The 26218-nt window shown below is 46.9% G+C and overlaps 1 protein-coding gene across 5 annotated transcripts; it reads right to left on the bottom strand.

The window, feature by feature from the left end:
* Window positions 1-704: 704 nt before the first annotated feature.
* On the bottom strand, window positions 705-25466 carry UPK1B (uroplakin 1B). Of its 5 annotated transcripts, XM_061454129.1 has the most exons (11): window positions 25329-25466; window positions 24310-24552; window positions 23993-24055; window positions 23210-23334; window positions 7102-7186; window positions 6356-6556; window positions 4750-4824; window positions 3901-4023; window positions 3438-3617; window positions 2616-2699; window positions 705-1982 (listed from the first exon to the last, which is right to left on the bottom strand). In XM_061454129.1, exons 5-11 carry the CDS (start codon window positions 7165-7167, stop codon window positions 1932-1934), a joined length of 780 nt encoding a protein of 259 aa, XP_061310113.1. In that variant the 5' UTR covers window positions 7168-7186; window positions 23210-23334; window positions 23993-24055; window positions 24310-24552; window positions 25329-25466; the 3' UTR covers window positions 705-1931. The 5 variants fall into 5 exon arrangements, with proteins under 5 accessions (XP_061310113.1, XP_061310110.1, XP_061310111.1 ...); XM_061454126.1 differs by lacking the exon at window positions 23210-23334; XM_061454127.1 differs by lacking the exons at window positions 23210-23334; window positions 25329-25466 and adding an exon at window positions 25057-25294.
* Window positions 25467-26218: the final 752 nt, after the last annotated feature.

Here is a 26218-nt window from a genome sequence, read left to right as displayed (position 1 = left end):
AGGAGGTATTGGAGGGGTTTGGTCAAGCAAGGACAGAGGCTCTGTGGCTGCACTGTCCTTCCTTCCCCATTTCTCTTCTCTCTGCTGTTATGGTTGGTGGAGATTTGAGTTCATGGCAAGTAGCAGAGAACCCAGTCTTTGCTATTGCTGGCTAACTTAGGCAGACAGTCGTTCCCTTTAGGCTTCTTTAGGTTTAGGTATTGCTGTAGCTTACAGCAACATACACAGAAAAATCCTCTACCACCAAACTCCCCCCACCAAAAGCCCCAGACCACTGACATGCACAGTCCACACACTCTATCCGTGCCTTGAGTCTCAAAAAACAGTGCTGAAGACTGATTTCCTTATGGAAATTGCTAATAGTGGGGCATCTCCAGGACAGTCACCATGCCACCGAACCAGTGAAGTGGCTGATCCATTAGGATTTTCCTTTCTGAAGGCACACTCATAGAGAAAAACCCTTCTATGTTGCAGGGGCCTAGATCTTCCCCAAACTATTCACCCTGATAGCTGCCTCCTTCTCTCCCCCCGCAGCCTAGCAAGGGACTATTCAGCTATAGAGATTCTGCAGCACCATGCACAGTGGCACTCTGATCTTCAGGATACAGGATTTTAAAGCCTGCCTTTGCACTGCCCCACATGTCCCAGATACAGACATTTACCATTTTCCCTTCCCAAACACACACTCTAAAACAAGAGAAAGATTTCACTTCCACTTCTTTTTAATTGGTGTTTCGGTGAATATACAAAAACAAAGAATCAAGGCTGATGGCCAGTGTGAGGACCTGAACCAGTGCACCTTTGGAAGAGGCTTCACCTTAAAACGCTCTATACAGGAGCATATTTCACATGACACATGTAACTATTGAAGTGTTTACTAGGAAAGACACCAGATCAGTCTGGGCCAAAGTAAACAGCCTCTGTTGAGCAGAGCAAGAACTGTAACTGTTGATGCAAGGACTGGATTTGGTTCAGTGAGCTCCTTGCTTGCATTATTCACAGGAGTTATTCCTTGTCATTATTTGCCTTTTGTTCTACCTGATCTGGGTATGTGGAAAGAAGAAGTACGGAGGGGATGTGACCATACACATGTAGGTAGCTGAAGCAAGAAGCGTGGTAATCTAAGGGCTTGAGACAGCCACTTTCATAAAGCCAACTACAGCACAGGACCCCACTTACTTTGCACAAATCTTGTGTGAAGTACATAACAGCTTTTTGAAGCAGTTACTTGTTAGCAAGTGGAGCTTTTCCTGGACTGGCACTTCTGAAGGTAGGAGCACACGGAGTAGTTCCATCAGTGACAGGAGGCAGGCTTGGATTTAGGGCTTGACGAGCAGCAGATTTTTTTATCCATGACTTTGCTTTACTGCTGACACACTTAAACTCTTTGAGAATCTACCTTATTCTAAGGCAAGGGGTGACAGAGACCAGGAACAGAAGCTGAACAATAAAATAGATTAGAGAGGTCTGCAGTCTTCTCTCTTGCAGCATCTGTCTTTATTGGTCACAGGAGGTTACAGCTTTGCTCACATAGCCCTTGCTGGAGCCTTTAGCATTATGAGTTACATTCAACATTGTTTTAGAGAGAAATTTTTCTGAAGCAAATGTGTATGGACATTTTCCTTTCTGATGGTATCATAGAGCAAATCAGATCACTTCTTAATCTTATGCTCCAAGGAGTTCTTGCACAATGAAAGAAGGATTGTGCCTCAGCCAGGAGGCATTAAGGCTGAAGAACAAGGGGCAAATAAGGGACAAGAAGATACTTTCCTGGAGTTGTCAGCAATATGTGTCAAGTTTTTAGAGGGCAAAAGTGTATATGGGAGAGGTAGTGGGAAAACTTCAAATCCTCCATAGCAGAAGGGAAATGGAGCAGGAGACAAATGCTGTTTCACATGGTGCTTCAGGGCAGCGCTGAGGATACCGGGCCTTCAGTAGTCAATTCTGCTCCAGAAGAACATGGTACCAAGGAGGACGAAGAACTGAAATGACAAGACCACTGGGTTTCTCTGCTCCCTTTTTTCCTTCTCCCCACCTCTCCCCCCGCCCCATTTGGTCCTATTGGTAGGAGAAAGCAACAGAAATTCTTGATAAGCCAAGTCTGTTCAGGCAGAGGAAGCTTAAAGCTTTTTATCTGCACAGAAGCTTCACAGTGAAGAAAGAAGGCATGTGCAGCCATAACTACTTGAGTGGATCACTCAGCTCGTTGGGGATTATCCGTCATGAAGCTGCTGAACCCTGAGTACTTAGAACACTCGTACAAAGTCTTTGAACTACAAACTGAATTATCTGTCATGATTGCTGTTTAGGTGTTCCAATACCTTTCACAAACAAGTATCTGCAAGCTGTGTTGGCTCTGTTGCATTACTGAGGCGGCAGCAAGCCACAAAAGGCTGGAAGGCCATCTAGCTCCTCACCTTGTGGAAGCCAGAATGGAGAGGAACTCGCAAATGTAGCCCTGTCAGTGAAACAGCTACAAGCAGATTGGTGACGAAAGAATAACTATAATCTGCAGACCCTTTAAATGAGTCAGCCCTGTCATCCACCTCCACCCAACTGGGTGTGGATTAGGAAGAAAAGAGAAGCGGAAATAGAGGCAAGTATTAAGTACTCACAGTCCAGCAGAGGATGGCAAAACCAAACCAGGCAACACCCCAGGCTTGTGTGTTTACAGGCCCAGAAATAGCGTCATAACAACCCTGTAAGACAACCGTGAATGAATGAATCAGCAGCAGCTCTGAGCTTGTATCACAGGGAGATGAGATTATCCACCTCTGAGAGAGACTGAGGTGACAGGCTCCTCTCCTACTGCAGCTTGGGTAGCTCACAGGGTCTCAAGAAGGCAAGCTGGAGCTACATTGCTTATTGATAACTTGTAGATAGAGTACCTGTTTCTAGTTTCAAATACAAAGTAGGCCCATCTCAGACACTTCAAGGACTGGCACTCCTGTGCTATCCACTTGCCGAGTATATATATATAACCAAACTTAGCCAACACAGAGCTGACCTCCAGAAACAAGAAGCTGTAAGCAAATTTGGAATCTTGAACACCTTTTAGAAATGCTTACTAGTGTAGTAGTTGATGCTCGTGACCTATAAGACTGAACAGGACAAGCCTGTCTACTGAAAAGTTCTACCTTGAGGAGGAGAGCTATTGACTTGCTCACTTATACTGTGTGCACTAACCTTTGGGCTAAGTTTGATTTAGCTACCGTCCATCTACATGTTGGAGGTGTCAGTTCTTAGTGATGGCATTAGGCAAGTTTTCTTAATAGCTCTCTCTCCATAAGGAAAGCCTTTTTACAACCTATCCTGTGTTCAGCAACATGGATACTACAGGTGTTGCTTCTCCTCCAGAAAGCTTCTGAACACCTTCCCTTCCAGGAAGGTGCTTTTGACCAACACATGTTAACTGTGAAAAGCTGAGAGGATCTTACATTGCTGTTATAGTAGCCAGGGACTCCAAGCTTGCAGCCATCGAGGTTGGTGGGGGACCCTTGGTCATCCAAAACACAGCAGTTGCGTGGCCAAGGGTAGTCAGCATCATTGTGAGTGGCGCGGAAGGCGGACGTGTACTCCTGCCAGTCGGAGGGGCCATGCACGCCGCAGCACTGGTTCTGCAGGGCAAGAGAAGGGAATGGTCTTTATGGGAGCAGGTCAGAGCCCTCCACACGGCTGGTTAGGCATTAACCACAGATTTATAGTGGACATTTCTGGAGTGCCTGCGTTTGACAGTCTGCCGTCTGATAAACGAGCAAAGCAGGGAGGGTGGCAGGACTTTCTCTAAGGTTCAAGGCAGATGCCATCCTCTTTCATTACTGAGTGGCCCCAAGGAGGACTTGAAATTCCAGGGCTGCAGAGGATTTAGTAATTAGTGAGATATTTCTGTGTTATTATTACCTGAACCATGATTTTATCCCATGTATCTGTGACTCCATCAATCATCCATTTGTCATTGTTATTGTCTGGCTCTGACTTCTTATACCTCTCCAGCATTTGCTTCAGGAAGAGATTTGGAGTGAGCTATAGAAAAACAAACCCAAACGGTGAAGACTGCAGAAACTATTTGAATAAGCGACCATGTAAAGCAAATATAGTGTTATTTGGGGTGGGTTTGTTTGCTTATTTCAGTGTCTTCCTGGAGAACAGGAATGCTGCTTCTCTCCCGGTTTTACATAAAGAGCAGCATTTGAAGCAGAGGAGCAACAGACATAGATCTTGAGCATGACTCTTAAACAGGCTCTACCAGATGTTATATCACAGGAGATGTGCAGAATATAGGGGTTACATTTGATATGTTGCTTGGAACTAAAGCACCACAAGTATTTTCCCTCCCTACCAGTATCTCCAACAACCCATATAATCTTCCCCTCACCAGTAACACTGCCTAGGGCAATGCTGAAGATTTGTCTTCTGCATATATGATAATCAGTCTATGGTTGAAAGACTAAACACTGCATTGATGATTCAGCTAACTCACACTGGTATTTCCTTAACTACAAGGTTGAAAATGTTTTAAAGTGTTAAAAATAACAAAGCTATTTTAAAAGGAACAAAGTAATTTCCTTGATTAGAATAATAATGTTGGAGAGTTTCCTCATGGGGTCTTATTTTATCTCAGCAGTTCTTTGCTTTAAACTGTATCACCACACCAGCCATTTACTGCACTGAAAGGGACCATCGTGTGCCCTGGAACTGAAACGTTACCCAATGTGGTTTGCAAGAATACTTGAGGAAAGAAATACTCACAAAGTCCCTGTGAGTCGCTGCCGTGATGCAAGAAGCCATTTCAAATGCGTAAGTGATCAGCATCAGAATGATGTACTGTGGGAGACAGACAGCAGAGTTAGGGGGAACAGCTAAGCAGTCTTTTCAAGATTAAGCATGAAACCAATCTGAAAAGTCTTTTTCAACCTAGTTGATTCTATGATTATACAATTCAAGGCAGCAGAGGCCAGGCTATCCTATCCTCAGTCCTCTATATACCCTGAACATTCATGTAGCCCTTCTCTTCTGCTTCCTTGAAGGTGTATGACTGGACTTGTTCTGCCTCTCCCAGACAAGATCTCATCAGCTCATGGCATTAATATCACCCTGCCTTCATGGAAAATGTTTTGTCTGATATGTCCTAGAATAACGTTTGCCCTTTTCTTTGTTGCATCTCATTAGCGACTTATGCTTGTGCGATGTCTCCTCCTTCCTCTTCCACTTGCCAGCTATAAGATTTTTAGCAAGAAGCCATTCACTCCTATCAGGAGAGCTTGTACTTTGGAGAAGCAGAAGGTGCAATTTAGGGTGTCTTTCAGATCCTCCTGATCTTGCATCATGAGATTTCCTCGGCATTGGTACTACGTGAACAAAGATCCTTCATGAAAAAAGATCCTGAGGATCAGCTTAGAGTCTATTTCACTGTTTCTCTTCCCTTCTCAGCACTATCTCTTTAACCTTTCCAGTTTTCCTCTTCGTGTTCTCATGTCTCTATTTCTCCTCCCACTATTTACAGTGATCTTCTTGGATTCAAGGCATTTATTTCCTTCTTACCCCAGCTTCTGCCCCTTGTACTCTCTCCTGTACCACAGCCTTGGGTTTCAGACAAGACACCAAAATTCAGAGGTAAGAGAATTCTCTTCCCTCATCTGTTTGCTGGCCAGCTCATGGCACAAGATTTCAGATCTCTAAGTGTCTCTTGGTTAAAACAGACAGCCTGCCATCCCACATTAATCCAAGAGAGAGCTGATTCCTGAGGTTTCGGCTCTACCCTTCGTTAAGGAAAGCACCAATCACTGCCAACCTAAGGGACTAAGAGAGAAATTGTACAGAGATTTGTTCACACCTTAACATTGTTCTTGCCTTAGCCAAAGCTCTCTGTCCCCACCCCTGTAATTTCTGCCTGCCTGCTGATGTCTAATGTTCCCAATTGAACCCTTATTTGGTATACTAACACATACTAATGCCTTGTACAGAAGTGATTACTTATCAGCTCCTTAACTGAATGGTGTGGGACAGCTGAAAGTCAGTAACCGGTGGGGAGAAACAAGGATCTAAACCACATCCCAGCTACATCTGATTGCACAAGTGCTTCTGCATTGCTTCAGGGCAAGGTCAGAGTCAAGCCAGTCAGCTTAAACCTCCATTGTGGCTACCACCATTCATTCCCTCAGCCTGATTTAGGAGCTTCTCAAGCATGTGTCCTCACCATGTGGGACACTAAGCCATGATCAAGAAGAACCTTTGGCTCCTTACCACTAGTAGAAGCTGTCTTTGCTCAACGTGTGATTACTAAGGTGAGCAGGGAAACTAAGGCATCATTTTGTCAGTTTGGCAGCAATAGGCAGGCAAACATTGCCACACTTACCACAAGCAGCAAGGTCTTGTTGGACTTAATGACTCCAATGATACCAAGGATAGACAGAACAAAGAGTGCAAAGCCAACAAAGATGCCAATCCAGGCAGCAGCATAGATGTCATCGTTTTCTGTGGCTTCCAGCAGAGGGTAGAGACCATGGGGATCAGAAACAAAGAAAATGCACTCTGCTGTCAGGGCAATGCCGCACATCTGAAAAGTGCAAGTTCAGGAAATCCATTAGATCGAGCTTCCCCAAAGAAACAGAAGAGACAGAAAAAGATGGAGACCACTTTTCTTTCATTCAGCTTCCTGTCAAACAGGAGCTACTCAACTTCTCCTCTGCCCAGCTCTACAATCTCTTGTATTGAGCCTTCACAGGAGAGTTGCAGACAAAACTCAGCCAGCCTAGACCTCAGAGACCAGACCTAGGATTTGAGGATGTTAAGAAAGAATCAACAGAACCTTACCCATCACTATATGGAGGGAGGTGGCTGGGAAGATGTTGGTCAGCAGCAAGAGATTTTCACCTAAAACTCATGTTGGTCTTGTGGATCAGCCCCTGCTGTCCCTTGGTGTCGCCTCACCACCCAACTCATGAGCTAACAGAGCTCTCCTTTACCCCTCCTCTATGCATTACTGGTGTACTTATGTGTGGAATTAATGCATGAAGAAGGATTTCATGGCTGGGAACTGCTGTTTTAAGAAGTGTCATACTAGAAGGAAGCCTCCACCCATACTTGTTCCACTTCACTTACCCCAATGACCACATTCCCAAAGACTAATAGACCCTGCAAGATGCATATGCCATCACTTTTTGCCATCCTCAGTTCTTCATGCAACCTGGGAAAATCCAAAGACAGTCTTCAGTTAGACCAGTATAATAGGCTTCACTAAGAAATAGATATTATCCCTAAGGAGAAGGATAGGCAGAACCTGATAGCCTTTCTGTACACCTCCCAACCCTTGCTTCATAGCAGTTACAGAGGAGAAACTTCCCCAGGTGTGAAACAGGTAACAAACTCTTTCTGATATTTGAGCTACAGAAGATTGGGACCACTCAGGGGCAGTATCTTTGGCTTCCTTTTGGGTACGGTTTTCATCACCACAACAGCACCTATGCAAATATCAGCCCATGGCATTGCATTTCCATCTGGTTAGAAACACCAGCTACACTCAGATGGACAGTGGACAAGTTCAGTGCCTTCATCTTGCTCCTCTTCCAGAGAAGCTGGCTTTATCCAAGGATGTGCTGTACACCCTCCTGGCTGTTAATTTTGGCCAGCACTACCAACAGGACCAAACTGGAAACCACAGTGCTTTAGCAGTACCCTACACATATAACTATAGCACACAGCTTGGCAGCAACTTAGTGTAAGAGTAGCCCCATCTCCCACCCATGCCAGGAACTAGAGCTGAGACACCCATTCCCAGTCAGGTGCAAGGGAGGGATGGAGCAGCTCAGGCTGCAGCTGGCTCATGGGACCCAGGCCAAATAGCATTCCCAGCAAATTCCTGAGAGTGCTATATCCTGCAGGCTGCGGCCAGGCACCTCACATTGAATTCACCCCCTTCCACAGGGAGCAGCATAAAGGCACTAGTCAGAGGCGTGAGACCTCTTGGAGAAACAAGCCCAGATGCCAGTGCCAACCAAGTCCTTCTTTCAAAGGGATGGAGCACATGTGTGCATGGAGACAGGGGGGGAAACCCAATCCCAAGACAGTTGCATTTGCTGGGTGGTTAAGAAAATACAAGCTGTGAAAGAAAAGCTAAAGAGGGCCCAACTTGAGCAGACCACAGGACAAGCAGCTTGAACAGCCAGAGTATCTGCACTAGTGCCTCCTCTTGCTGGGATTACTGACCCAGGAGAGACATCTCCAGTGCTCTCACCATTATACAAACAGAAGACCACATAAATGTTTTCCCATGATAATGTGACTGGGGATGGCTGTCATTTCCAAGGTGAGAAGACATTTTTATTCCAAAGGAGGCCAGCCTAAGATACCTGTACCTGTATTGCTCTGTATCTGAAATGAGAGGCTCACAACTTCAACTGAAGCTTTGTCCCTAACAAACTTGTTCACCAGCCAGAATGCTTGGGGGGAATAAAGAACAGCCTTGCAGGTCAAATCTGGGTCTGGGCAATGTCTGGTTACCTGTGATCTACAATACAACACTGTGGAGTCTGCCAAACCTGAGATGGATGGTGGTCCTCTACTCATCTTAAAACTGGGGACACCACTGCCTGGTTCATGGATCTTTGTGCTGCAAACTCAAGAGAATTTCAAAAAGCCTTTACTTATTGCTAACTAAGAGACACCCCAAGTGAGAGGTCAGTCCAAAAAAGCAAGGAAATCTTCCCTGCTTGAATGCAGGCATGTGAACTCTGACTACTCCATGGAAAAGCAGGTGAAGACAGCAGGATTGAGTGTGCCATGTGGCTGGCATGACAGATCACACCAAGAGTGATTACCAAACCCACAACCCTTTCCTTAATATTGCAGAAAGCTCTTTCTCCCTCCTTTTTTCTCCTACAGACCCCCCTGCAGTGTAGCAACACCTTGTACGTGGGCTGTCCACCCAGTCCATGAGCTTTCCTTCCCACAGGCTGGCCTTCTTCTCCTCCATGGCAGGCAGGACCTGGTTCACTCTTCCCTTTCCTTGGGCAGGTATTAATGCAGTCACACCAGTCCAAGTTAGCAAACCTCTTGTCCTGGGGCAAGCCCATCTCCTAGGCTACTGTCGCTGGGAGGAAAGCTGCACACAGTCCTCACCACACAGATATCAGCTGGATGGTGACAAGCTTCTAAGGAACTTAAGGCACTCAAGTACCTTACTTATATGCAATGGGATTGCGGGGCGGGAGAAGCAGAGTCCAAGAAGAGGAAAAGGGAAGGAAGAGCCTTTAATGTAGACCTAACAATACACACTGTAATGGATCTGGGTCTTTCCATAGGCTGCCTGCTCCTTATGACTCTGAGCTAAGCTGTGTTAAGCAAGAGCATCTCGCACAGCACTTGGTACATGAGGCAAACCCTGGCTGGCTTGCCCAAGGCCTTGGGTGTGACATGAGCTGAAGTCCTCCTCCCATCCCCTGAGACAGGAACCAGCAGCTCCTGCCTGCGGACACTGATCAGTTGGGAGGTGCAGGAGACTTCCTTGAGGCTGGTTGGGATCAGTTTTGCAACCCAAATGCAGTTTCTTGGGGGCTTCAGGGAAACCCCTGAGAAGATCAGAGCTTTGGATGCAATTGTTATCCAGAATCTGCACTCAAGAAGGTGACCAGTTCCTGGGATTTCAGCCTCGAACTTGCATGGACCTAGTGTTCCTCAGCACATCTTGTGGAGCTTATAATTTAGTCATAACCCATCTAGGTCCCAGGTATTCAGTTATCACTGCCACACACTTTGCTCCATGCTACAAGCAGCTTTGGAAAGATGTCTGTTGCTCCCATTGTACCAGGAAAACCTATGTCCCTCCTGAAGCACATAGTTCTTCATCTTCCTGATGCCCTGGTCAGAACTCAGACTCCAACATCTCCCCTCTTCTCTGCCTTCAAACCCTCAATGCACTCCTGATGCCCATAAAGGTCCAGCTGAGCTCATCAGAGCCCAGGAGCAGTGGTAGCCCTCTTTTCCCCTCTTCCTCAAGTTGCACAGGACCTGTTATTTTCATGTCCTTGTAGCTTTCTTCATCTCTTCTCCCTTCCTCTGCTCAGAGTGGCTCTGCACGACATGCAGCACAACTTTGGGAGCTGAAAAGGACTCTCCTTTCTGCAGAGACTGGCTTCTGCCCTTGTATTTTAGGTGACAGCCCTAGTTAAGCTCTCAGAGGAAGCCCTACACACAGCAGTTCCTGGATTCAAGCAGGATTCAGTCTCTGTTGTTCAACCCTCACACACATTGGGATTATTGATGTTTTGAAGCTTCCACACTCTTTCTGCAGAGTGGGACAGGTTTTCAATAGCCTTAGAGATGAACGCTGCCTGCTTAGCTTAGTCCTACTCCATCTCCATCCAAAAAACCTTAGTGGGTAAGAACTGGTTTGGCATTGTCCCATGCAGAAGTGGGTTGCATTTTGATTACCTTGTGTTTTGTACCAGTTTTCATGGTGGTATCCAGCATTGTGACTAAGGAGTGTCCAAAAACAACCCTGTGAGCATCATTTGCTTCTGCACCCTGCTTATGGAGGTCACAGCACATCAAAGGGACTTACAGGGGCTTCCCTTCGCTTCAGCGCCCCTGTGCAGGGCGTTGCACTCACCTCCTTGTGTAAGGAGGCAGAGACAAGGGCCACATTTGTTTTATTACTCATGTACTCCACATACCTTGGCTGACGGGCTCCGCACCACCCGAGCGCAACTAAACAAACCCATCCAACGGCAGAAACCTCATCCCGCACCCACCTGGGCCCCACACCTCCTGCCCCTTGTGCTCAGCTGCAGAGCATGTTTCTACAGGCATGAGCAAGATGAGGCTGGGGCACTGATGGAGGGAAGCCAGTGGGGTGGAACTGCTGCCCAAGGTGCTGTGCCAGCATCAGTGCCCATGCCAGTGCCACGGGAAGCCTCTATGAGACACAGACCTGACCTGCTCTAGACTCTGATGCCCTGAGGGGCCAAACAGCAATAATAAACCTTCCTTTTTCCTCCCAACCGTTTTAGCAGAAAATATATCCCTTAAAGGGCTTAAAGAGAAGATAATGTCCAAGTGCCTGGGCCATCTTCAGAGTTACACAGTTTTAAAGAGGATGCAATTAAATACGTTATTGACGAGCTGCTGGGACACTGCTGTAAGAAGCCAAACGCTCTACAAGTGTCGATTCATCACTTGTTTACTTACTGGAAAGCAAACAGCTCCAGAGCATACAACCCCACACATTCCTCCTGCCCTGCCGGACTTCCCCCATTGCTCCACGTGTATCAAAATGCAGCCACCTCTGACAGAGAAGGGCTTGTGCACTAGGAGTCAAGCACGCTCAGGAAAGGAAGAGCCAGCCAATTATTCTGTGCTACCAGGGGAGGAAAATAAAGCAAAACCAAAGCTCGGCATCAAGCAGGGGTCAGAAACTAATTAAGTTTCCTTTTGAGAGGGATTGCTGTGAAATGAAGCCTGTGTGAATGGTGGAGTGGCTGGTAAATCATCATCAAGCATAATTACCTGGGAAATAGAGCTGGGAGGTAGGTTTTTCCTCTCTCCCTCATTAGATCAGCACAGCCAAAACAAGCTGAGTGGGTTTTTTTTTGCCTTTCCTATTTTCACAAGTGAGGGGGAATTACAGGAATCATCTTTCCCTGCAAAAATCCCTGCTTTTTTTACACTCTTTGCAACACATTTAATTTTCCCATTCCCTTCTCCCCAGTCTTCAGGAGAGAAAATATGAAACAGATTAAAAGAGCCATAAAGAAGACAAAGCCTGAGGTAAGAAGGATGAAATACTTAATATTATCTTCTGCAGTTAACCTTAGCCAGGTACCAGACTCCCACATACTAAACACAGCCCAGGGGCTAAAATACCAAACATTAAACCTAAAAGCCTCCTTTCCTCCTAACAGAGGAAGACGATGACCAAAGCAAAGCACTCACCCCTCTCTTCTTGTGATGCTTCCCAACAGCAATCCCGACCCACATCCAGAGCTGAAAAAGCCCCTTTTCTCACCCCTCCACTGGGCTTTAAAGAGCCCGGATGGCTTGAGGAAAGTGCTTTGTGATTGGTAGGGTGCCCATCACATGAGGAAAACTATTTTTTTCTAGCCAAACCTGTTCGCCAGTGCCTCTGGGACCGGAGGGTGTCTCTGTGATTCTTAGATCGTATCGGAATGCTGTTGTGCTGAAAGCACAGAGCTCCAAAAAATGTCTATTATTACACTCTCCAAAGGGTGGGTGAGTGACTCACCTGTAGGAGACACTTGAACTTTAAAGAGGATGGGCAAGTTGGAAGGACTTAAGTGCAAGTATTAGGGTTGCTGGAGTGCTGCTTGAATGTGGGTATAAGAAGAATGGGCTGACTAGGAAAAAAGAAAGAGTAAAATAATGCCAGCGTTTTCATTTCATTATGTTGCATGGGGAGAATCCAGTGGTTTGGGTTGGATCCATTTTAATTTCATTTAGCTTTTGATTTTCTTTGGAAACACAAGTGTAGGCGTTGGCTACCCTGCAAGACAACTGTGGAGAACATGGAAAGTGGGGAGACTATTGCATTTCCTTGGGATTTTTAACACATTCAGGCTTCTTAAGACAGAGCAAAGTCAAGCATGGACATATTTAATATATGTCATGTATTAATTGGCCTGTAATGAACTGAGAGGGGCTAAGGCTGAGGCACACAGCAGAAAAGGAACGTCTCTCACCTTCTTCTCCCTCACTGACTCCTCTACAGGTCTGCCAAAAGCCATAATTCACATTACTGGAGCCGTGAGCACATCTCTGGCAGAAGTGCAGGTGGTTGTGCTTGGGGTTCTTCATCTGCTGGTGCAAAAACCAGCCAAATGAATAATGGCCTTAGGAAGGGTGATGTTTTTAGAGCCCTTCATAAATCAAAAGCAAACGTCAGAAGAATATCTATATATCTCCTTGGTAGCCATCCTTGTGACTATCTTGTGGGAAATTAGTGAGAACTTTTCATGGATCTCCTCGGTATTTGGAGACAGCTGAAGAGAGATCCAGCTCTCCTGTAAGATCCCTATGAGATTTCAGCCTGGCTTTTGACATTTCCAGCTCCATGAGGTATCACGGCAACATGCAAAAGAAGATACAGCCATTGCAGCCAACCTGATCCAGTAGACAGGGACAATAAGCTTGTCATTTGGGTGTTCAAGAGTAAGGATGCAGATTTGTCTGGACGTAAATAACTCAGACCTGTTTGCCCATTGTTTGTGCTCCCTACAACATGTGAAGTCTATTTCAGTGCATTCACCACCACATCTTTTGGCAGCCCTGGTGTGGCTGAGACTACAAGCTTGCATGAACACATGTGCAGAGCAGAGCATCAGAGACCTGAACAAGGGCATGCAGTGGGGAGACAAACCATGCAGTGGGAAGCCCAAGTGCCACCATGGGTACTTCCAGTGAGGTGCCTGTGGCTGCTTTAGCCTCCCCTGTTAGGTCTGTGCTTGCGCTGGCATACTTCAGATGATCTGTGCCAACACCTCTACATAACCAGACCCATACATTTGTGCAAGCTCTTGCAATTCCAAAAGTTACAGACTCACAAGTGCACACCCATTCCCCCTCACAGAGCCATATGTACATACACACACATGCACATATACAAATCCATTAATGTATGTGCTTTCCTCACATGTATCCATACATAGACCCATACGCACCTCTGTTTATATGTGAGTTAAAGTCAAAGTACTGGCTTGGGAGTGAAGACGCGCTGCGATCTGGGGTTTTGCTAGAGGAACAGTCAGATGCTGAGGCCACAGCCTGGCCCATTTTCAGATGGGGATGTAAAATGAGATTTCTCAGGAGCTCTATCACTTGACTATAGCAATGTGCTCTCTGCATGACAGGGCAATGTGAGAACACGCCTGTCACAAAGTATGCTGTGCTTTCTCAGAATTGGCAGGTTGGGGATGCTGGAGGATGCCCAAAGTGAGAATAAAGATGCTGAAAAGGGCTGATGAGATGCTGTGGGCAATTCCAATGGGCTGGCCCTGCTCCTACTCTAAGAATACCCTTCCTACATAGTTTGATTTTTTTCTTCATAGCATGGAAATAATGGTTTAAGAATGTGAGAGGGAGGAATTAGGGAGGGACAAAGCACACAAGGAGGAAATGGAGGTCATGGCCAAAGCAGCAGGGTCCCAGGTGTCATTCCTGTGACTGCCTCATGCCAGCATCACGAAGGAACCACTCCTATCCATGAACAGGAGTCTCCTAACTGCATTTGCGATGTTGCATGGGAAGATCAGATCTCACAGTTAGGAAATTCCACATCCGAGCAGCATGGCTGCAGTGTTGGCTAAGCTCATGTAAGACCCATGCACAGGTTCAGCTGGATGCACATTGTTTGGTTCGAGAGGACTTCTTGGATGATGGTTCTGGCAGCGTACAGCAGCAAGGCACAGCATCACTGCCAGGAGGGCATCTGAGCATCCCTGCTGCAGTATGCTGCACAGGCGCTGCCCATGAGGGCACCTTTCATGGCAGAGTCCCATCCTCGCCACCACAGTCAGTGACCTCCCCCTGACCAGCCCCAATTCCTGCCTGCCCCCCGGCTTTGCTCCCGCATTCTCAGGAGGGCTGCAAACAGCTGCTTCCTCCTCCACAGTTCAACCTTCCTTCCCTCGGCCAGATTTGGGTCTCAGGCTCGTGCCTGCCACCCAGACCCTCCATGTGCCATGGCTGGGGGCCAGCTCCTCTGTGGAGGAGAAGGGAATTCCTCATGAACGCCTTCTCTCCCGTCTCAGTGCATCCACACGGGGGGGGGTGAGGATGTGAGCCATGGGGGACAGATGTCCCTTGGGTTTGCAGCTGGCCTGGCTTCAAGCCAGCCTTGCCTGCTGTCTCCTGAGCCACGTCCTGGCTTTTGCTGCAGCTGCCTCCCCCTTCCTACAGCATTTTTGCCCTTTCTTTGACACTTCTATAGCTCCCAGCCTCAAGAGAGAGGAGTAACTGCAGGGTGTGCAGGATAAACAAGTGAACACCACCTAGGGAGATCAGGGGAGAGCAACCCTGTGCCTGAAATTGTTTACCAAACAGTGCTGAGTGTGGAGAGACAAATGGCATACCGTTAGCAACGACCATGGGCTAATTATAGTGGGTTAGGATAAACCACAGGGTCGCTGGGCTAGGTCTGCAAACATATAGCCTGAAAAAGCAGGCCTGTATGTATATATTTAGTATAACATGGAATGCAGTAAGTAACTTCTTTCTAAAACCTCAGGTACCTTGGTGAAGAGCAGTACAGAAAACTCAGATACAGGCACCTTTGTGATGCTGGTAATCCTGGGATTTGCATTTGGCAATGCATAATCCACCCTTGAACATGGCATTGCACTCTCCATTCCTAAGAAGAGTGCAATAAAGCTCACTTTCTGTGATTCTGTGATTCTCTCAAAGATTGAGGTTTCTTAATCTTTTGGGGAAGGAGAGGGATACACCTTTTTTATCCTCGTTTTGTAGGGTGGATTTATTCATGAGTTTATAACCGTGGCTGTATTTTGGTGTTGTTAAGACTTGCAATTTTGGGTGTTTTCATAAAGCCCAAGCTACTGGAATCATGTGATTACATGAAAATCTGTACTTTCAGCCCTTCAGAAGGGACTGTTTCTTCTCCTCACAGGCAGCAAGGATGAAGAACTTGGAGGAAGCTGCTCTGTCTGGTAAAGAACTGGGTTCAGGCAGGGAACTGCTTCCCCCTGAAAATTCCACTGCTCATAGTGGAATCTGCACATGTGGTAAAGGCAGTAAGAAATGAAATCTCGGTACCCCACTGTTAACAATCAGGCCACTGCTGTGGCTCCCTTTCTCAGTGGTCGCAACCCAGAAGATTAGAGAAACAGTGGATGTTCATAAAGGTTAACCTCTGCTGGCTGCTACTGCTGTTGAATAAAGAAGACCCTCAGGCTGCCTTCTTGTACACAGTGAGAGAGATTTGGGCTCTAAATCTCACCCTGAGGATCCTTCTTTTCCTTTGCTAGCTACAAAGGAAACTCATAGGAGAGCATCTTCACAGGCCTGAGGCTAACTTCTGCAAGGGAAGACCTAGACCAAAAGATCTGCATCCTTGAGCTGATCTCACCTTGGCCTTTCAGCAGCCCACAAGTCACATATTTGTATGTTCAGGGACCAGAAGATAAGCACAGAGGTGCCTGGGGGGTGCTGGAGGTCAAACCCTGCCCTGGCTCTCCTCCCACCATGGACATTCCCCAGGCAGGGGAGGGGAGCCAAGCCCTTCAAGAGTGGCGTTGCCCAGCCAACACCCTTGATGGCGTAAAAAGGGTCAGTAAATGGGACGTGGCTTCCCCTTGAATCTCATTGTGAGATGAGGGCAGGCCAGCACACTCTGAATGGGAGCCTGACCACATGGAAGGCTCACAGAAGGCTGGGAATGTCACATTGCCTGAGATCTTACAAAATACATTCAGGACATAAGACTTTTGAGAAGACAAACTTTCTGCTTGTGTTTTAGATAGCTTCTTTAAAAAGCTGACAATGTCCAGAGAAGATCTGCTTAGAAAGTGTCTCTGTATGGTTGAGAGCTTTCTGGCCTCTGGAATACTGCATAGGTCAGTGTCAATATATTTATTAGGATGTGGTCCCGTCTCCTGACTGGCCTTGGCACTGTGATGGACTTTTGGTGCTGGTGGTTCAGTTGAACTTCATCTAACACACTGGGAACAAGCTGTTCTGTCTGGACGTAGTGACTGCATTGCTCTTGCTGATGGTTAAAACCCTTTCCTCCAAGATCCTTTGTGTCAGTCACAAGCCACAACATGGTAGAAAGAAGAGGTCTTGTTTGGGCACCTTTACTACTTTGTTTGCAAGGGGGCAAACAGATTTGTTCATATTAATTGTTCCAGCTCATTATTAAAAGGCATCTGGGGATAACTCATCCCTCCCAAATCCATCCTGCTTCCCTCCTCTGCGTTAGCTACTTCTGGTGTGGGAGGCTGTAGCAGGCTGGCAGCAGAGCACTGCCATCTACATACGCTTGCTTGTCACTATCCACTTTCCAACATGCAGCAAGCCAAGTGCTGCAAGCACATGTCTCATTTATCTCCACCATCCATCTTGCCACAGGGCTGGAGCACCGAAGAGAAAGAGGGAGGACAGTCAAGCTAGAGCCTTATTGCAAGCACCTCAGCAGCCAGAGGAAAGGGGAATAGCAAAGGGGTGTTGGCTGGTGCAATGTTTAGGGGCACTGGGATGGAAATAAATAGCATGTGTGCCCTGGCCGAGTTTATAGTACCCGTGGGGTGACAGCCTGTGCTTTGGCAAGGGTGTGGTTGATGTCTCACACACATGACTCATTGATTTGATAGAACTGTAGGCACTGTCCAATGCTCTTCCTCTCAAACACTCTTCTAAGGTTTCAGTAAGGACCTGGAAACTTTCCTGAGAAGCCTCTGAGACTCGGACCCTGTCATGTACCTGGGGTTTGACCCACTCAGACTTGTACCCATCCGTAACTGGGTTTTGGTTTCAGGTGCGTGATGGATGGAGCGGTGCTTTGGGCCATCCAGCCCTTTTGCATGGACCTTTTCTCCTCTACTCCGTGGCTGGACGTACACTCTTTAGAGTTAGCCTACCTGCCTCTTACTAGCCTTTAGCGGAAGCTCAGCCGGTCTGTGCTGCCCTCGCATGGGCACACATGGGAAAGATAAAGTTTCATCCTTTTTCTTCAAGATGCTTTTTAACCTACTGCTCCAGCGTAGTTTTTCAACACGAGTTCTGAAAAGACAGGAAGGCTTATGAACAACTGCTAAGACACCTATGAAAGGTGCCTTAGAAAAATAATTCTTCATATAGCTGTGCTGGAGCCTGCTCAGCTCTTACTTTTCATGAAGAGCTTTGCTCTTCATTTGAAAACATTTAGACTTCTAATAGGGCAAAAAGTAGGGAGCTGTTGCTCCCAACAGCAGGTGAGCTTCTCCCATATACACTCCTATCTGCCACGTCAAACACATATCAGCATCATGGCATCATACCATGGTCAAGGAGTCTCTCAAGATAGCTCTGTTATGTTACCATAGATTCAAACAACAGGACCAAAAGCTGGGTTTTCCAATGGGCAGTACTTGGTTTCAGTACTGTGGGGATCCAGCACACTGCCCTTCCCTGCATCTCCTTGAAAAGAGGCAGGATATTATGCCAGATCCAAGGGGATGCTTAAACAAGAGTGGGATAGAGCAGGCATCGCTCTGCTCTTCAAAGGGACTCCTGTGGTGTTCTTGGTGTTTGTGCAACTTGGAGACGCTGTTGTTGGCTCTCTGACCACTTGCCTGCATTTAATATAGCCTTCTCCCTGATGTCTACTCATGTCCAACACCAGAAGCGACTCAAGGTGGGAAGTGGTTTCCTTCAAGGGCTGGTATGGTATGCCTTTTTCCCAGTAACAAACAATTGTGCTGTTCCACGTCTTCGTTCACTTTTGTTTCCTGTTTTATACTAGAAGACAAGCTGAAAGTTGGGAAGGAGGAAGGTCAGAGGTGACCTCTTGTTCTTACAGACTCCCTAAACCTAATATGGATCCTGCCTCCTAGTTTGTAGGAAGACATTTTAAGCATGATTCCAAATAAGATATTTGCCTTAAGAGCTTGTAAGTTTACAGTGAAGCTTTATGGACAGTATAAACTGGGTGCTGCACTCCCTCAGCTACAACACCTACCTTTTCACTTGTGAACTGTGCTAGATAGCTGTGCACCTCCACAAGTCTGGCTCTACGTAGCCTCATGTTCCTCCATCTCTTGCCACTTTAATAAGTGACAATGAACAAAAGGTTCATTTTGGTCTCAAATTATATAACAACACAAAAACCAAGTGACCCCATCTCATAGTGTGTTTCTTCTTTGGTATTTTGTCACTGCAGTTTAGGAAGTTTTTCCTCTTCTCTACACTGGAAGATAAAAAGTTTACCCCAGACTCCTGAATGAATACAACATGGAGACAACCTTCCTAGTGCCTGAAGGCAGCAAGGGCTGTGACAAAGGGTGAGCTCTTCCCACCTGGGAGAGGAGTTGCATGGGGAATTGAGATTAAAGTCTTAAGGGAGAAAGGAAGACCCACTCCAATCGTTCACACCAGCTCTTTCTAATACAGACCAACTACTGTGGTGTCTGCAGTCAATTCCCAGTCTTGAATTATGTGTATATTATGTGTATAGTATGTGTAGGGATTGCTTTGCCTAACTTCAGCTGCTCTGCAGTGACATTCCAGCCCACTACCTTTCCCTAGGAGAAGACGGCAAGTGACTGTTCATTCAACCCATGTCACCTCAGCAACCCAAAGTTCCCCCTTTCATTTGTTTATGTTGAGGCATGGCCTTTTTGATGCTGCTACATCAATGTTTTCCCTGAAGGCAGTCGCAAAACAGAAATGCAGCCATGGGTACTGATGCCTGACCTTAAGGGAATGTTTCTTCTTTTTCTTCTGTGTTTCAACTGGCTCAAAGAATGGTCAAGAGAAGCTTTTCCTTGAATACAACTGAAGGCATGCAGATGGGGTTTGACCAATCTGCTCTGAAGTATTCCCTTTCTAAGAACTCCCACATTCTCTAGTCGTCAGCTTGAGCTCCTTCTTGAGCTAAGCTCTTTGTCAGGCTTTACAAAACAGTGGTTAATTTCTTCCATTTCAGACGCAGAAGCCCTGAATAGTTGCTGCTGCCTACTTTGAGTTTCACAGGCTTGTGAAACTTTGAAATCAATGGCATTAAACTAACTTCAAGTTGGTGTTATTTAGCAATGATTCATACCCATTGAGTCACAATGAAATGTCTCATGCTGTAAGTAGCTGGCCATTGAAGAGCTATCTTGCTTGTGCCCTCCACCTAACTAAGAAGCAGAGCAGGGGCTGTGTGAACTTTTCAAAGGATCTTTAATCAGAGTTACAACATCATTTTGTTTTTCACTGGTTAGCAGCAGTACACAGGCAACTTAAGCATGCTCAGGGCATCTGAGACATTTTAAGCTCCATACAGAGATGGCAGAAAAAGAAATGGATGTTTTGATCCAAGGCATGGTGACTACACTTTCATTCTGGTTGGCCCTTCTGCACCCTGCTTCTGGGTGAGTACAACACAAAGGGTGTGTGCACCATAACACCATGCTCTTTGGCAGCTGAACTGGATGTCACACTTCTGTGACAGTCCATGGATCAACAAAATAATCTTGCCTGTGAAAATACTCCACTTTCTCAGTGCCCAGCTTAAATGACAGAGGAAACATCCTTGGGAATTACTAACTACCTCCAACCTCCCCACCTCCCACTCCATGACCTACTCCTGTCCATTAGAAGCGCGCAGCAATACACAGGTGTGGGTAAGAAACCCAAACCAGCCTTTTAGAAAGAATGTACTTCAGTGCACGGGCATCTCCCTGGTGGAGAGGAGAAAGAACAAACAACAGATGTTAGTCACGTTGCTTAGCACACTACTGGAGGGCATTCAAATATACTGTGACTAGTGTGCTGTAAGGACTTATATGGAATAGTTTCAGTTACACACAATGAACTGTTAATTCCTTTGGAGCACCCAAGGCAAGAAATTTAATGACAGTTTAATGTCGTCTTGATAAATGTCCACTTATGAAGAAGAAACACGGATCCAGTGGTTTGGGAAAGAAATTATGGAAAAGGCACTGTCACTTTGAAATTCAGACTACAATAAATGTCTCCATTTAAAATCTAATCTTTCTCCTTTTCTTCACCACGGAAAAGCACACCAACAGTGTGGTGCATTAGTGCCTTAATGTGCGGAAGAATTTTTCTAGAGAGGCCCTCAGTGACATGGGTTAGTGGTGATCTTGGCAGTCCTGGGGTAACAGTTGGACTTGATGGTCTTCACAGTCTTTTCCAGCTGAGTTGATTCTATGATTCTAAGGTGCTATGATTCTATAATTCAGCAAAACTGAAGCAAATCAACAAGGACAGCTCTGTGGCACTGACTTAAACACAATAATCTGCACACCTTCTGCAGGATGCTTTTTATTTGTCGTAAAATTGAGGTCCTGGACTTTTTTCCTTGGAAAAAAAAAGGCACTTCAAAATACAAACAAATCATCTTAGAGGCCTGAGAAACAGAGAAGGCAGTTGCTCTCTCTTACATGCACTGGGAGGACTTCTTGCTACCACTCAGCAAGAAGTGTGAGATAAGTGTGAGATAAGGTGGTCAGTGTCAGTGTGAGATAAGGTGGTCAGCCCACCAAAGGAAGATTTTGGTCCTGAGATTGCTGAGGAGCACTGGGTAGGGCTTCTCTTGCAAAAGAAGACTGCTTTCCAGCTCACTTCAACTTATCTGACAGAGAAATTAAGGATCTTTCCTTGCATAACTCCCTTAATGCTGACAGGATGTTGAAGGCATACACCTATAGTCCCAGAATATATTACAAGTCAACAGGTTTTCATAAGTAAAAGAGAACAACAGTTCTCAGTACATATAATACATAAAATACAGTACACAAATGATAGAAACAGGAAATTCACAGCTAAGCCTGTACCCCAAAGCACCCTAATCCTGTTCCTCCACAAAATTCGAGACATGCCAACTTCTCCATCTCTTGGGACAACGTGCTGACAAGTGACCATACGGATGAGTAGTCTTCAGCCACTATCTTCATCTTCCATGCATTTCCTGGTTTACAGGCCTGAAATAGCACTTCCCTTACATTCACTGTGCATGTATGCACATGGCAGCCTATAAATTCCAAAAATATATTAGATTGAAAAACAACCAGTCTCTCTGTTTCATTCAGTGTCCAATTCTTCCAGTTGCTGAGGTAGGGCTTTCAAAAGCATCTCACTGCTCCACATGCCTAAGTCTCCATCAAACCTCTTATAAAACCCATGAAGATCTTAATTGAATCTTTAGACTCACAATAACCTTGAAAACCTTCTTGCCCTGTGAGTGACAGGGGTGCTTACCTGCCTCTAACCTGGAAACACATGAGTTAACTTATCCTGTTTGAGAACCTTAGACTGAAAGGCAACTCTTCTCAGACACAGAATTTGTATGCCAAATCCTTGCCTCTGTTTTTCCCAGACTTTTTGGGCCTAAGTTCTGCTGTGGAGTATCACACAACCTAATCATCAGGCTTTTAGCTGAAAATAGATAGATGGGAGATAAGTTTCTATGGTGCTCTCTTCATAGCCATAGAGACAGTCATTTGGGAATACACTACCATCCGTCATGAAATTAGAGCACTTGCCTAAAAAAGAGAAAAGTCTGTAGTGACAAAAGACTCCCTGGCATCTACTGCACATACACATTAACTGAAGCCAAAATAACAGTATGCTCTGGTGCACATTTTCAATAATCTTCAGGCAAGAGACAAGAAAGACAGAGTTTCTTTACAGGGTAGAAACAGACACTTGGGGAGTATGAAAATGTAGACTCTGTTTTGAGACTCCAAAGCCGTTCAACTGACATGTTTGCAAAGTGTACCTTGACTCTGAATTCTCTGGGCTGCCAGCACTTGGTTTTGGTTTGTTTAGTTTTATTCACCTCCCACATTCCTGAGCAGTAATGTCTTCTGAAGCCACAGAGGGTGCAGGCAACTGTTGCTTTACTGTTCTGGCCATCAAAATAGACACTGTACTTGTAATGATACAAGCAGGCTAACCACAAAAAGCAGAGCTTTGGAACCCAGCAGGGATGGTTAAGGGTAAGGCAGCTGTGCCCAGTGTGTGGAAGAAGCAGACAGACAGCTTCTTGCATCAGAGGAATTTTGGGTGCAGTGAGAAAGCCACAGACCCAGCCTCCCAAAGTATTAGATGGGCACTTGCGCTGTTGCATAGCTGCAGACAGTAAGCCAGCAATGCAGCATGAAAAAGGAGAGGACTGTGGGTCATCCAGGGCTGCTTTTTATTTCTACTGGCTTTTGTCCTTCCATTGTCTGTGCTGTGAGGTTTCTCTGCATGGAAGAGCAAAGTCTGGGTGTGACCCAAATGTGGAATTTATGTATTTGTATGCAGAGACTGCATAGGAGTTCAGCAGACCTGCCTCTTTGAGATGTGCAATATGTGCATGCAGGCCCGTGCACACTGTAGGATTTGAGTTTGTGCATCCAAACTAATACTTGGTTTCAGGATTTAAACAATCATGCAGAACAGAAAAATCAGGAGTCAGAGACACAAGCAGACCTGTTTCAAGTTACTGGCAATGATTATAGGAGCAAGGTGATATGAAGGCCCTGTGCAATACCATAATAGCAAGGTTAGTAGCAGCCAAAAGATTCACAGGACCTCTTCCAGAAACATCTCATCTTCGTCCTCCTCCAACATTCCCTCTGATGTGCCTGCCTCCCTGGCATTTATCATAGACTGCACCTGAGCAAAAGGAAAAGGGTCATTTGGGAGCCTATTTCCTTACCACTGGTGCCCAGAACTGACCTTGTCATTCCCCTGCAGGTTCTGCATTCAGTACAGCATGAACCCCAGCAGCAAATCACAAAGCTGGTGATCCCCCTGACTGACTAGAGGGCAGTGAAGGAGAAGACTCTTTCTCTGCTCCCTTTCCTCTAACCTCCTCCTTTCCCCATGAAGCTCCCCACAATTCTAACTAACTCCCAGACTACTGCCTCACTCCAGTGATGGAATTTCCTGTGCTTTATTTTAATATTGCAGGGACAGCAGACAGATCTCCTAAACAGGGATGCATGATATATCCCAGCGTGGGATGGAGGGAGATTAAAAAGGGTCACCAGGGACACAGAGGGACCCTATCTCTGTCCCTAAGCTTCCTTCACGTCTCAGGTAGCAATCATCCAGACTCTTCCACACACCCACCCTCCTATACCTCTCCTCTGCCTCCTTTTAGAGCACCTGTGGTCCCTTGCACCCTGAGCACTCTGCTCCTGCCCTGTGCTTCTCTCCCTCCCAGACAGGGCAGACATGGAGTGAGACAAATAGTCATGGGTTGACCATGTGCCTTTCTGCTGTGGCCCTAACAAGACAGTCCCCACCAAGCCTCAGCAAGGCACCATACCTGAACCAACATGAACTGCAAGGGGTCATCGGGCTTCTCGTACACCAGTTTTTCTGTGATCTCCTGAGACAGACAGAAGGAAAGAAGAATTGATCCTTGGGCAGATGTGGTGTGCACTTTCTGCTTCAACAATAGCATCTCTTTCAGTCCCCAGAGATGGCCAGGAGTCCTTTTTCTACTGTATTTCTTAAGTTTACATGCAAGAAAGCACAGGACAAGGAGGGATCCAGGTAAGGGATAATTTAGTCCAAGCTAACATTAGGCCAAACTTCTCAAGCCAGCCTCTGGAAAGAGGAGAAGGGAAAGGGAAATTTCACCTGAAATATCTTCAGGATTTTGTGTTTCTCCATGTACTTAGCAGAGACTTCAAAGGGGTCTTCGTACACTTTTGGCTGGTCTGATGTTTCACACATAGAGGATGTGGGAAAATCAGTGCCAGGTGACCGGTCCTGAGAACCAGGTAGTGAAGGTGGGGATTCAGCTCCAGGTGCCCAGTCCTTAGATGTTCCAGCAGCTGGTGGTGTGTTAGATTCCTCCATTTCAGACTCGGCATGATCTTGCTAAAGTATTTAGCAGGTAAAGAACAAAAAGTGTTTTAAACGTGTAGCCCCACAGGCCAGATACATCCCATTACTGCACCCTTCTGTTGCAGCCCCCCTTAGAGTAAGCATTAATAGGCTTTAATTTCTGTCTACCCTCTGCCCATGAGCGCAGGAGCTCCATTTAAGCTCATTGAAGCCCAAGCTTTCAGACATGGTCTGAGCTACGCAGTGGGTGTACAAGTGCCTGATCCTCACTTGCTGACTGCTTTACTTCGAATCACAGAATCAACCAGGCTGGAAAAGACCTTTAAGACCATCCAGTCCAACCGCTCCCCAGCACTGCCAAGGCCACCACTAACCCATGTCACTGAGGGCCTTGTCTACACGGTGTGTGAACACTTCCAAGGGTGGTCACTTCACCACTGCCCTGGGCAGCCTGTTCCAATGCCTGAGCACCCTTTGGGGAAGGAATTGTTCCTCATCTCCATCTAAACGTCCCCTGGTGCCGCTTGAGGCTGTTACCTGTTGTCCTAGGGACACACCGTGTGTATATTGCACCCTCCCTTGGGCAGAGGAGGCAGAAGCCACATCACCCACTCGCTGGTGTTGGGGTTCCCGGTTGCAGCCGCATCACCTGAAGCAGGGTGCAGGGGGGAGCCCGCAAGCCCCGCACCCTACCCCGTTACTGGGAAGGGGGGTGTTCTGCCTGGGGAAGAGGTCCCAGTGCCCGGAGCCACCTCCGCCCGCCCTCCCCAGCCCCGGGCTCTCCGCGGCGGGGCAGGGTTGCGCTTCACCTGCCGCCGGCGCCGGCCTCTTGTGCCGCTCGTCGCTCGCCGTAGGCGGCGGAGAAGGCGGAAGACGCCGCAGTGGTTGCCAGGGAAACCGCCGGCCTTTGCCTTCGTCAGGAGGGTGCTGCCGGGGTCACGTGGGCAGCGCGGCCATCATGGGTGAGGGCGGAACTGGGGTCGGGGTGGTGCGGGGTCCCGGTCCCGGTCCTGGTCCTGTTTGGGTCTTGGTACTGGTCTTGTTCTTGTTCTTGTTCCTGGCCCCGGTCCCGTCTTGTTCCTTGTCCTGTTTTGGTCTTGGTACTGGCCTCGGTCTTGATCCTGGCCTCGGTACTGGCCTCCGCCTGTGTTATCCCCCTTCCGGCAGCAGTTAAATAGGTCTCCTGGTGCGTGTCAGCAGTCAGCAAAACCTCTTCGGGGCCCTCTGGCTGCCTAGGGCTGATGGAAGTGAGAGCTCCCATGGCGGAGGGTCGCTCATAGCTCAGCCTGCACGGGCTTTTGGTTCTGCAGGGAGTTGAGTCACTTCACTGTGAGTTCCAGGGTCCTTTTGGCCTTACCACGCTCTATGAAGAATGCAGGGGAGCATTTTGCTCCTGTTGGACCTGTTAGTAATTCTATAGTAGTGAGGAGACTTAGAATCATAAATCACAGGCTGGTTTGGGTTGGAAGGGACCTTAAAGCTCATCCAGTTCCAGCCCCCTGCCATGGCAGGGATGCCTCACACTAGATCAGGTTGCTCCAAGCCCCATGCAACCTGGCCTTGAACAGTGCCAGGGATGGGGCAGCCACAGCTTTGCTGGGCACCCTGTGCCAGTTCCTCACCACCCTCACAGTAAAGAACTTCTTTAACCTGAACTTCCCCTGTTTCAGTTTGAACCCATCACCCCTTGTCCCTGACA

Source organism: Pezoporus flaviventris, unplaced genomic scaffold, assembly GCF_033815535.1.
Source record: "Pezoporus flaviventris isolate CSIRO_AGI_PZ_B2104156 unplaced genomic scaffold, CSIRO_AGI_Pfla_v1 ptg000015l, whole genome shotgun sequence".
Taxonomy (NCBI): Eukaryota; Metazoa; Chordata; class Aves; order Psittaciformes; family Psittacidae; genus Pezoporus; species Pezoporus flaviventris.
Note: the sequence above shows the minus strand (reverse complement) of the source record. Positions and strands in the feature narration are given on the sequence as shown.

What these genes read in the sequence shown, in the direction of transcription:
- UPK1B (XM_061454126.1), bottom strand. Translation starts at nt 24,021, where the DNA reads ATGACCCCTTGCAGTTCATGTTGGTTCAG. An exon ending in ACAAGACCTTGCTGCTTGTG is followed by an intron (nt 4,825 to 6,355) that starts GTAAGTGTGGCA and finishes TGTCTCCCACAG; the next exon opens with TACATCATTCTGATGCTGAT. An exon ending in CAGCGACTCACAGGGACTTT is followed by an intron (nt 4,024 to 4,749) that starts GTGAGTATTTCT and finishes GTTTTTCTATAG; the next exon opens with CTCACTCCAAATCTCTTCCT.